Source organism: Sabethes cyaneus, chromosome 3 (assembly GCF_943734655.1).
Source record: "Sabethes cyaneus chromosome 3, idSabCyanKW18_F2, whole genome shotgun sequence".
In the NCBI taxonomy this organism is placed as follows: domain Eukaryota; kingdom Metazoa; phylum Arthropoda; class Insecta; order Diptera; family Culicidae; genus Sabethes; species Sabethes cyaneus.
The window spans coordinates 188,294,204-188,305,984 of record NC_071355.1 but is presented as its reverse complement, the minus strand read 5'-3'; the positions used below and the strand labels follow the sequence as shown (position 1 = coordinate 188,305,984).

At 40.6% G+C, this 11,781-nt stretch overlaps 3 protein-coding genes across 3 annotated transcripts; 1 reads left to right on the top strand and 2 right to left on the bottom strand.

Moving 5' to 3' along the window:
* Window positions 1-983: 983 nt before the first annotated feature.
* On the bottom strand, window positions 984-3,659 carry LOC128742325 (conserved oligomeric Golgi complex subunit 4). The gene is made up of 4 exons (XM_053838656.1): window positions 3,465-3,659; window positions 2,369-3,394; window positions 1,164-2,296; window positions 984-1,108 (listed from the first exon to the last, which is right to left on the bottom strand). The coding sequence occupies exons 1-4, from the start codon at window positions 3,552-3,554 to the stop codon at window positions 1,066-1,068; spliced, it is 2,292 nt and encodes a 763-aa protein (XP_053694631.1). The 5' UTR covers window positions 3,555-3,659; the 3' UTR covers window positions 984-1,065.
* A 170-nt stretch (window positions 3,660-3,829) lies between these two features.
* Window positions 3,830-6,065, top strand: LOC128742877 (uncharacterized). The gene is made up of 3 exons (XM_053839367.1): window positions 3,830-3,993; window positions 4,054-4,496; window positions 4,563-6,065. The coding sequence occupies exons 2-3, from the start codon at window positions 4,070-4,072 to the stop codon at window positions 6,059-6,061; spliced, it is 1,926 nt and encodes a 641-aa protein (XP_053695342.1). The 5' UTR covers window positions 3,830-3,993; window positions 4,054-4,069; the 3' UTR covers window positions 6,062-6,065.
* A 66-nt stretch (window positions 6,066-6,131) lies between these two features.
* LOC128743424 (ATP synthase mitochondrial F1 complex assembly factor 2) lies at window positions 6,132-7,292 on the bottom strand. The gene is made up of 4 exons (XM_053839998.1): window positions 7,148-7,292; window positions 6,814-7,010; window positions 6,636-6,746; window positions 6,132-6,580 (listed from the first exon to the last, which is right to left on the bottom strand). The coding sequence occupies exons 1-4, from the start codon at window positions 7,218-7,220 to the stop codon at window positions 6,152-6,154; spliced, it is 810 nt and encodes a 269-aa protein (XP_053695973.1). The 5' UTR covers window positions 7,221-7,292; the 3' UTR covers window positions 6,132-6,151.
* Between the last annotated feature and the right edge of the window lie 4,489 nt (window positions 7,293-11,781).

The window sequence follows — 11,781 nt, the reverse complement described above, 5'->3', positions numbered from 1 at the left end:
AAGGCAAAATTCCTGCAGGCCTTGTAAACGGTTTGCTGTTTGAAGGTGAGCTTATAGTCCAACTTGTAATCAAAGTCGAATGGGTTCAATTTTCTAGAAAATCTAATGATGTTTACTACACTATTTGGCAAAGATCGATTGGAAAGATTCTCAATGTTTAGGTCGTCTACAACAAGAGTCGCGAACCGTTAACCAGGAAGTTAACATCATTAAAGTAGACGAAGAATGTTAAAATACTAAGACCTTGTGGGATTTAGGTGGCAATCGAAGAGTTATGAATGGAACCGATGTAATTACGGGGCCAATGCTAAGCTTGCTCATCGCTTTATCACTTAGTTAGTAATATTACCGAAGGTAGACCGTCATTTTTTCGTCGGTCGTTAAAATGTTTCTATAGAGATTTAGAACTACTGCAACCATTATTTTGATCTATTATGCCAGTAATAAGTTATGTATATAAACGTTACTTTGCACTGACATTGACAGGGATGGCAAAATCACTTTGACTCAATTCACATTCATTTGACAGTAGGTACCGTCTCAGTCAAGCAGAACTTGAAAGAGTAATATATGGGACGATTGAAGAGCTAGTTATTATCTATAACTTTTCTGAATAAAGTTTAGCTGTATCTTTCGTAGTTAAGGTGCTGCCATTCTAGTACCTCATTAGTAACTAAATGAACTTTCATTTAGTCACTAATGTGGTACTAGCATTGTAGCACTGTAAATACAAAAGATACAGCTAAACCTTTTTCAGCAAAATTATAGATAATAACTAAGTCTACAAATGTCCCGTATAAAACTTTGTCAAATTTTGCTTGGCTGAGATGCTACTATCAAATCAATGTGAATTGAGTCAAAGTGATCGTGCCATCCCTGGACACTGACACTGACTTTACAGAAGTAACCAATAAAGTGCAAGCATTTCGGTTGCTTTAGAAAAAAGCTTCAAACTATAATAGCGCAATTAATTATTATGGTAATATATTACTTTATCTGTACGACCGATCAGTTTAAAACTTCGATAACATTTTGTTTATTATAGGCATAACTTACCAACTATCATTAAAGTTTCAATTTCTTTATATCTTCCATCTTGAAGTCGATTCTAAAAATTAAAACCTAAATAATGACTTGTCATTTTATATCCAACAACCACCTACCTTAACGCAAGAATGGTTCGCACTTCGTTGGGTGTCAGCCGCCAAGCCGCTGACGCCGACTCCCAGTATTCGGGCAGCTCGGAAACGCTTTCCAAGTTCAGAATGGTGGCCATTTGCAGCAGTTTGGCCAATTTATCCCGAACGGACCACGAGGTTGCTCCCGTCAAGAACGAAGCTAACGCGCGGGATTCCTGATCCAACACTAGTCCACCGAGACGATTGAAGGTGGATTTCTTAATAGCTCGCTCTAACCGTGTAGTGATTTCAGTAGTAACAATACTGACCAAGGCATCGTAGTTTCTTGCTGTCAGCGAAGATTTGAACATGGCTAGCAAGCCATCAACTTGAACTATCAAAAACTGAATAAAGGTTTCACCGGCTTCGTACGTTGATAGCTCTTCTTCCGTCAGGTTATGATTGTGACCGATGAATTGATCAACCCAAGGATGTAGCCGAGGTTTAATGGCTGAAGCCCGCAACTGTTGAAGCCCAAAATCAACCAGAGCCTTCAGTGAATCGCCGACTGATTTGAGCAATGACAGACAGCTCTCTAGCTTTTCCTTCTCCCGCGCGGTCATGGAAGGAAAATTCAACTTTACTTCGTCTGCCATCATTGACCAGAGAGTTTCAATGAATTCCGTGGACATGTCGGCATTGTTTAATGTAGTTAGAAACTTTGTCCTTGCCTGTTCAACGTCACTGGTTTGCAGCCGACCCTGCTGAATCGAATTTTGCAGAGCAGACTGGGCAAGATCCATGTATCCCGTCGGATAGCCAGCTTTGAGGGGGGATTTGAGTGCACTGGTAAAATCCTGCTCCAGGCAACTGGCCGCATTGTTGATCACGGCACAGACCCCATCCAACGACTGGGTTCCATTAGAGCGTCGAATACATTTCCGAATGATAAAAAAAACATCGTCTAGCATGCTGGAACAGTGTTGACCCGATTCCAGGTTATCCAAGGTGATTGCTTTCAGTACACTTTCCTCCATGAAGTAGCGCTCAAAGAGCAAGTACGTTCCCAGGACTTCCTGCATTTGTGTGCTTAGCCGAGACTTTTTAATCAAATCGTCCAGTTTGGTCAGTTTTGCTTCCTTTTCCTCGGGTTTCAGGGTGCTCTTCTCAAGATCGACCTGGAAATACAAAATAGTGAAGTTAGTCAAGCTAATACCATTCAAATGGACTAAAAGGATCTCGAAACTTACCGCGCATCGTCGCTTGATAAATTTTATGTACAATTCTGCCCTCGAATGGATGATAGTAATCTCTCCTATCAAAGCATCAATGTCTTTCGCGTTCAGCTTGTCAAACGATCCCCCACCGGAAGCCTTCCGGTAGTGACCCATCGTTGATGTGTTACCGGAATTCTTAATATAGTCGTTAATCTGCGCAACTCTCCTGCCAATCTGGCGATTTTTGTTGAACTCTAAAATCAACTTGGCAACTTCTTCGTCGCATTCCCGCTGAAGAATGGCTATGACTTGGATTAATCTTCCCGCTCCGTAGCAGTTCTCAATGATGGCCTGATTTACTTCCACGACACGCGCAATATTTTCCAGCAAAATTGTGAGCGTGTCCGAGTATGCCACGGTAGTTCGCTTTTCCGCTTTAGCAATATCCATTGACGATCGGAGTTCTTTTTGTGCCTTCACTTGTAACTTTGAGCAGATGTAGTTCATAAATTTTTCCAGTCCCTCGTCATGCATGCCCAGCAGGGGAAATATTTTGAAGAACCGTTCAACCGATGCCAAATCATCCTTCTTCACAGCTTCATCAAACTTTTGATTGACAATTTGCCTAATTTGTTCGGCAGCCTGTTCCAGCGTATCCACCGCTTTGCGTACGGACGTAATAGATCCCGAAACATCGTCAGCCGTTTTCTGCAACAGATTCTTGTCCATCGACAAAAACCGGTTAACGTGGGCAGCGCCTTTTTCGAAATCCTCCTCCCGGATAGCCGCTATCACACCCTGGCTGCACAGCTGCAAATCGATCAGATCATGCACCCGTTGCTGACACTCGGAAACACGACTGCGCGCCTCATCGAGCCGGCGAACTTTTGCGCTTACGTTTTCCGCCAGCTGTGCGGTGTGGCCAATCATCGCCGATAGGTTTTGGCTCTTGTCCGCCACCAGTGAAAGGTTGCCAAGGGCCAGACCGATGTTGCGCATTTTCGCTTCCAGCTGACATTGCTGCGAGAGGATCTCCTCGAGACGGGAGTCAATTTCCTTCTGCGCGATGGAAATGTGGTTAAATGGATTGTAATTTTGAGCATTTAATAGTTTGAAAAAAAAAACAAACCTCTTTGGACGTTATTTTTCGGCATACTTCGTCGATGCCTTCCTGGGTACTGATGTCACAGTCTTCTACCAGTGAGTCTAGTTTAATCATTCTGGATCACTATAGCTGGTTACTTTTACTGTTTACACACCATTTATTTATCGGCAAGAAGGATTTACACACCCGATTCCGGCCAAAAGGATGACATGTTGGCAAAACTCCTGCTGTCAAAGCCAGCTGATCCGTGACGTCATCGTTGTTTTGCGTGCATTTGCCGCCGTGCCCGTGCCGCAGTTTGACAGCACAACAGCATTAGGAAAATCGTTTCTGAAGGGATCTGCTCAATTCCAGCTTGTCCTTGTATCAAGCTCAGGGAAAGAAAAGTTCCATTAGAATATAAACCGAAGCATTCGATAAAAAGTTGGTATTTTTGTGATTCATAGTGTAAATGTGTTTGCGTCAACTTGATTTACAAGGAGCTAAACATAAACTGTTACCCTTAACCCTACCGGCCAGTATTTGTATAAGCTCAACGAAGGCAAATAATTTTGTAATACAATTTTGTTCATTTAACCAACATCAATTTATTTTACAACATTGTAACTTCCAGGAATTGAATATTTCATATGTTGAAATTTGTGTTGCCCGTGCATCGGTGCGCAATTGCACTCTTGCCGAAAGGGCCAGCTTTTCGCAGTTCAACACAACAGTATCAACCTCGAACCGTGCAGCGCCTGCGATTTCTTTCAACGGACAATGGTAATAACAATCAAAATCGGGGAGATGACCTTCCGATGTCGGTCGTGTCCCTCAGCAGTAAATCCAGCATAATTGATAGCACAGCCATTTGGAAGAAGGACGAACTGCTGAGTCGAATCAATGAACTGATCAGCTGCAAATGGGAAGATTTGCTGCACATATACAAAGCTAACCGCCGAACGTTGCGGGCGTTACCACCCAAGATGATTACCGATAACATTCAGCTGTTGTTGAGTCGTGGTATTCCGGATCGTTTCATAGTTGAGTACCCGAAAATACTATCCGTTCGTACTGGTAGGACTAAACATTGAGCTAATATCAAGAGCTAAGTAAACATTCGTTTAAATTTTTACTTTGCAGATGAACTTACAGTAAAATTAGATTTACTCAGTCAATTCAAAGGTCTTAAGGATATTAATCACTTGGTCCCGTTGTTAAAGATTAAACAGAACGTTTTGAAACAGGTGGTCCAGATTTCGTTAGATGAGGACGTAGAGCACGGAAATCGATTATACTTGCTACAGGCCAAAACCGGATTAGACATAGATATTATCTCCCGTTATCTGTCCTCCAACATTCGAGTGTACAAATTGTCGCTGAGCAAATTTCTAACTAACCTAGACTATTGTTTGGAGCACATGGAACCGATGGATGTAATCCGCCATCTGTCGATTCTTGCCCATGCCACGGCTTCCATCGCTGAACGACTGCAAATGCTGAAGTCTTTTCCGCTGCAAAAAGTAAAGCCATGGATGATTCGTACTCCGAAGGCGGCACTGGAGAAGACATTTGACGAGGTGCTATCGAAAGGCATTGAGCCCTTGTTTGAAAATTCCTTGTCAGAGACTTTTTTCGAAAATCATGTTAAAACTAAAGTTATAGCGTTGTTAAACTGCAGCAATAGAGAGGCAAAGAAAATTTTCGATGTTTGTAAAGGAACCGTTTCTTTGTTGGACAATATCGAAGCATTGCTGGAGAATGGCGTTCATAAGAAGGCTATCCTCAAGGACCTTGCAATGTTAACTGCAAAACACGAGGAATTAATTTCCAAACTTAACTCGCTCGCCCGTCTCAAAACGGTTAGAGATTTGAATGACGTTATACCGTTGTGTGTGTTGAAGCCTCTACAAGTTTTAAAAATTGTTCATAAAATGAACAGTGAACTATTTCCAAACAATGGCAATCGCATCTACCATTTCGCGGATCACACTGGCATACCGGCGGCAGACGTTGCCCGTCAGTTCGCTCGTCGTACTTTTATGTTCAACATACCGAAAGATGGTTTTATAGAAAACCTGGAACAATTCACAGCGAACATGAATAGTGAGGACGTGCTGGCCGATCTATGGGCATTCAAATATTCACCAGCAATCGTAGCGGAACGGATTGCCCGCGCAAAGGCAGTTCGAGGTAAAAAGCTAATGCCTTGGATGGTTCGCTGTCCGGACATAATCCTAGAAAAATCGCTAGAGCTAACCAAACAAAATCGTGCATTGCTCGGTGACCACGGAACGATTTTGGAATACTTGCAAAAACGATTAGGACTCGATGAGGAAGTAGCAAACTCTATAATCATAAAAGTGCCCTCGGTGCAAAACGTGCGCATGACCAAAATCAAAAGCGTCATTGACTATTTGTTAAACGAGCTAAACTATTCTCCATATGACATCGCTTTGAATCCGCGCATTTTGATGCACAGTCTCGAGACCACAAAAAGGAGAATGGAGCAACTTCGTCAGCTCGGTTGCCGGCCACGATCGCTAGTTATTGTGTGTAAGAGCCAACGACAGTACAACCAGTTCATGGACGACTGGATAGCAACGAAAGCGAAACAGCAGCCAAGTTTTGGAGCAAGCTGAAAAGAATGCCCCGCCTTAGATAAGATTTAATACTAGAAAATAAAAAAAAACATGCTAAATTGTACTTTCTTTCATTTTTTTCCGAAAGCCCTAAACATTTTTTTGCTTTATGGAAACATTACTAGAATTAAAGTGAACCATAAGAATAGCGGCCGCAAGACGAGCTTGCGAGTCAAGCTGTTGCACATCGTGGGCCCATTCGACACGTCCCCAGTGTCCCAGCTGATATTCCTCCTCTAGTCGGGCCAACAAAACTGCCCTCTCCGGCAATATGAAACGGTCCACACATGCACAAGTTAGTATCAGCGATTTGATGGTATCGACGGCAAACATAAACCCGTGCAGAGCTGCCACACTGTAGGACGACAAGTAACGACTAATGTTCATTGCTGTCCCGGGAGCGAAGCTAGGTACTTCCAGCCCATCGGTGGCAACCAACTGCACTTCATAACGTTTGTTGAACCAATCTATCACCGGACTCCACTCCGCCAGTTGCAGTTTTTTAAGTCCTTTTTCTTCCTAAAATAATTTAGTTTTAAAAACAATCAGAAAATTGTAACTATTCAATGATTACCGCTGTATGAAAAAGAATAGCGTCGGTGTTTAAATAATTGACCAGATAATTTACAATATCCGGCTTCTGCAAATTATTGGGGTTGTCGATCACCGTACTACTGAGGGCTGTCTGCAAAAAGAAGCATTAATAATTAGTTCGACGTTAGAGATTCGGATTAATTTTGTATCTCACTAACCAAATGCATACTGGATCGATCCACCACTTCCCTCTGAGCGTCCCATTCGGTCGCAATTGCGATAGCTAGCGGTTCACTTTCCACAAAGAACGGAGCACCTTTCGGGGTTTTAAGCTTCCGTTGGTCCAGCGTGATCTCGTATCGTCCATTGCTGGAAACAACACCGGTTTTACGGTAGAATCGCTTAGGTGGAGAAACTGGAAAAGCAATGTGGGAAATTCTGGTGAAATTTTTATTATATCTCACTAATTCAAATCATGGTTTTGAGTCAATTGTTTGGAACGAATTACATAATACAATATCATCAGCTATAGAAATAGGATCCTATATTTACCATATTTCCGTATGCTTCGTTCACATACCGTGTTCAATATCCGTGTAAGTATTCTACAATTACTTGAAAACATTTATTCGATTAGAAGTCTTAACTAAATTGCGAAAACACAAAATTTAATGGTCGAAACGTCTTTTGTTGCATGGAGCCAGTTCGCTTATTTTTTTTATCGATGCTCGACGTAAACAAAAGCACGTGTGAAGAAGAATATCATAAACATAAAACCCTTCAGAAACAATCTTCAATCGGATAATTTAACCAGTCAATGCCGGTCTACACGCTTAAGAAATTTAACCCGCGAATGAATAAGATTAACTCAGAAATGAGTGACTTTCAACTCAAAAATGAGTAAAAACCGACTCACTATGACAAAAAGTGGAACAGCCCAAAAATTTGAGTAATGGCAATTTCTAAATTCTGAGTAGTTTAGGTCGACCTCATAACTGAGTTAAATTTACTCGTAATTTGTGTAAGTACTACTCAGTTTTGGGTGAAATGGCACTCATTTTTGAGTAAATATTGCTCATTAATGAGCTTCTACGGTGGAACTCATAAAAGGAGTAAGAGTTACTCAAAATAGTGTGTAAAATATACGCATGTTTTGAGCTGTTCCACTTTTCGTGAAAGTGGGTCAAATTTTTTAAGCGTGTACGGGGTGAAGTGGCTGTCAAATTCATACATTTTCGATGTCCCACGCATAGGTACCAAAATGTTAATTTTGACAAGAACCAAAAAATTTACTGGGAAATGCCCCTTTACCGAGGACCATTTGAAAGTTGCTCTCTTCACTCCCACATGAGAAAGAGATAGCAACACATCATGCCCTTGATGCCAGTAAGAATGCGGGTTATATTTTTATTTGATATTCGGGATATTCGTCACCTCACTTTCACCGCTTTCACCCGCCAAGATCCCACCGTCTTTGTTCTGACATTACCCAAGTAACATTTTTGTTGTATGATAGCTTATTAAACTATTGTACAGCTAATCCCCGTGGAACAAGTGCCTGATAAGCTATTATACAACAAAAATGTTACTTGGGTAAGGCCCCTATACTCGTGTGCCCCTTGCCAAGCACCACTTGCAACATCTTCCATGTTGCTATTAGATCTTGTTTAAATTGCAAAAAACTACACCGGTTACAGTATTGAAACACGCAACAAAAAAGCAACTTTATGTTATTGATACCTTGGATTCAGGTTATTCAATACTTATCCTAGTATGTGCCACCAATATATTAGTGTATATATAGTAACATGAAACTTCATCGCAACATGGTGTTATTATAATGTCATTGCTGAACAATTATGTCACATGATGTTGCATCATGTTGATTACCGCATATTTTTAAATAAAATGTAACCAAACAAATATTGCCTGTTTCTTTAGTAACGAAACGCGCTGCTCACTTTTTTGACGTAGGACTACGTCTTACTTTAATAGAGTGGCATGCTGCGAAAACAAAAATGCTCGTGACACGAAAAAGTGATAGATTTTGAACGATAATAACTCAGTAAGTTCCGTACGGATTTCGCTGGTTTGCATACCAATCGGTTCATAAAACGTGTTCCTATTCTGTGGTTTTCACAAAAAGATAGTGTAGTGTCCAAGCAAGACTCCAAGAGTCAAAACTCACGTCCGATCGCTATCACTTTGTTCCAAAAACTGATTTTTTTGTTTCGGACACGCAGAGCGTCTCGCATAGAACATTCTCTGTTTCCCTCTCTTTCTCATTCATTTGGGATATTCTCCTCAAATTCAGACGAGGTTTTACTGCACTGAAGCAAAAGACTTAGTTCTATTAGATTTGTTTTCTCGCTGATTCATTTAGCTTAGCTTGTACCCTACAGATAGATTTTTACAGCTAACTGCTGGAAGTTTTACATAAAATTGAACAATTTTAATGAATTTACATAAGTTTCCAGTATATCACGTTTGAGAATTTTCGAATATGAAATCGATTTTTCCATTGCATTTATCAAGTAGATATAATAGTGAAATCCATCGTTTTTATAACTTTTTAGTCTAATTATTACTATTTTATTGAATATTGAAAGTTACAATCTCAATGGATCATTGAAAAAGTTGAAAAATCTCACAGATGGCTCCAGCATAGACATGCTCTGTCAAACACACTCGACGAACGTCTGTGAATGACTGTCAAACTGCCTTGCAATCTGATTGGTCCACCTAAAAAGACCGGTCCAGATTTACCGTCGGCAACCGTCAACAGCAACGGAATGGACAGAAATTATGACGGGTAATCTGTATCAGCCTTAACGTTTACTTTAATTGGGTTGTTTAATGGTATATGGGTTTTAATGGCATATGACGCAGATTGGCATAAAAAATAAGAAAACATAAACCATTTGGTTTTTTTTATTGTATAAACGTCAAAAAAAAATTTTTTAATGTTTATTATGTCAGGTTAATATTTAAGACTACATGCCATCGAAAAACCATTCACGACATTCACTGCTTGATTGCCTGATAGTTTGCGACAACCTTACATTCAACATCAACTATAGTCCGCCGCGTTTGCGAAAGCTTTTGACATTTCTTGATGTCACAGTGATGAAATATTGTCCCTGTTGAAATCATCTTACGTGTCTTATGCATGTTTTTCAACGTGACTCACGAACGTCATTATATAAACGCAAGTGTCTTTTAATAAAAATTTAAAATAATGTTTTTTATAATATCGAAGCTGTAGACAATTTAAATGCAAAAATAAATTTTGTTATCTGTTCCTGGAGGTGTTCTTCGTGCATAAATGTGTCTAAATGAGACATTTCTCATGCACTAAACAACCCAATTATGGCACGTTGCGCATTTGTGTCCATCTAGTGGCAAGCACCGCCCAGCTAGCTTCGAGGTACGATGCTGGTCTAACAAGCCAGTCGTCGTATGTTCGAGTCTCGGCTAGGCGGTGCTTGCTAGTTAGAGTCAGTAGGATTGTTGCACTGGCCCCGTAATTTTCCTGTACTCTAACAGCCGGCTGCGAAGTCTGTTGATAAAGAAGGGTAATGTCTAAAGACGGTATAAACCCATGGCTTTGCTTTGCTTTAGTGGCAAGCATGAGCAAAAGCTACCTAAATTGATCCATTTCTCAGCATTTACTTTAATGCAGATACAACCTGAAATGCAGCACAAAACACTATCAGTTTTCGTCAGGCTTCTTTTTACACTCAAAATAATTTTCACGTCGAAATTACGGGAAAAGTTATGTGAATATTTTCCATCCAACTTTTCCCGTATTATTTACGTGAATTTCACGTAATTTGCATTAGTATGGGTGCATTTACTTGCAAATCAGATAGATGTTATTATATTTTCAAATAATGTTCAACTGAAAGTCACGTAACTCCCTGTAGAGAAATTTACGTGATTTTTCAGGTGGAAAGGACGTGTGGATTATTTTGAGTGTAGGTTTTTGCTCAGTAGATGCTCATTTGACTGCAGCGCCTCAACTAAACAGAATTCGAAAAATTGGGGGAAGGGCAATTGTAGAGCTAATTATTATCGACATTATTGTTGAAGAAAGTATAGTTTTATCTTTTGTATTTACGGCGCTATGCGCTATGTATTTTTTATGGGGAATTCCCCTTCTTTCGTCAAAAAGCGCCACTTTGACCAAAACGGAGACATTCCCAACTAAGCCCAAATTTGAAATGACGGTTTAATCGGTACGATGAATGGAAACCGAGTGTTATGTCTGTTTGTCTGTGGTGCTAGTGTTCAGGCTAAATGTGAGGTACGATAATTTTCGTTTTTTTTTCTTCCAAGAGTTATGTCTGTTTGTCTGTGCCTATACTGCAGAACTGCAACATTAGGCAGCATCGTGTGAAGCACGTATCTTTCCGTATTAAAATGTCATTTTTGACATACAGAAAAGCGAGCGAAAAACGAAGAAGACGAACCGGTTCTGAATGTCAAATTTTGCCGGCGCCATATTGATTCTGTTCGATTTCTGCCGGGCATCCGAATTTTTCCTAAGCGGGCGATAATGGCGGCTATTGAACACCAATGAGGTTTAAAAAGGTGTGGCGGATGAAGACATTTGCTGGTATTAGTAGCGAAAAATCACAAAATGACGTCAAACTACAAAAACAAATCGCGCCGGACAATGGGGTTTGTTTTTGGAGTTTGACGTCACGCTTCATCGTGATTGGTCGATTTACGATTCCACCCACACCATGATGAAATTTATTCATTGTACTAACATCACTTAACCAACATTGCCACACTTGTATATATCACATTGATTGAGAACAAGTTAGTGCACTGTGAAAAAGCCAGCGGGGTGCTATCCCTATCTTAACGAACGGTGTTTGACAGTCGACTTAACGAAGGGCGCTATTTCAAGAAATGCAAGAAATAGCGCCCGTCTGACAGGTAGATTTGCTGCCAACCTTGTCGAGATGTGCTGAGATGTTGGCAACAAAAACATGGCACCCATCGCAAGCCCCTGGAAAAAGCGCGAGTATGTGAGGTGAGCTCATCGGCGGGGTTCACGCTTCGAATCGATGTCTCACTACGAAATGTCAAAATAGGAATAATAACAAAAGCAAAAAACTTCGCCCATTTTTCTCACGCAAAACCCGCAAAAAGTCATATAAATACAGCAACGCCGT

Excerpts from the sequence above, each read along its gene's own strand:
- LOC128742877 (XM_053839367.1), top strand. The coding sequence starts at position 4,070 with ATGTTGAAATTTGTGTTGCCCGTGCATCGGTGCGCAATTGCACTCTTG. Across the intron at positions 4,497-4,562 it reads AATACTATCCGTTCGTACTG|ATGAACTTACAGTAAAATTA; the intron begins GTAGGACTAAAC and ends TTTACTTTGCAG.
- LOC128743424 (XM_053839998.1), bottom strand. The coding sequence starts at position 7,220 with ATGTTTTCAAGTAATTGTAGAATACTTACACGGATATTGAACACGGTA. Across the intron at positions 7,011-7,147 it reads ACGAAGCATACGGAAATATG|TTTCTCCACCTAAGCGATTC; the intron begins GTAAATATAGGA and ends TTGCTTTTCCAG. Across the intron at positions 6,747-6,813 it reads ATCGATCCAGTATGCATTTG|ACAGCCCTCAGTAGTACGGT; the intron begins GTTAGTGAGATA and ends TTCTTTTTGCAG.
- LOC128742325 (XM_053838656.1), bottom strand. The coding sequence starts at position 3,554 with ATGATTAAACTAGACTCACTGGTAGAAGACTGTGACATCAGTACCCAG. Across the intron at positions 3,395-3,464 it reads GAAAAATAACGTCCAAAGAG|AAGGAAATTGACTCCCGTCT; the intron begins GTTTGTTTTTTT and ends TCCATCGCGCAG. Across the intron at positions 2,297-2,368 it reads TTATCAAGCGACGATGCGCG|GTCGATCTTGAGAAGAGCAC; the intron begins GTAAGTTTCGAG and ends TTGTATTTCCAG.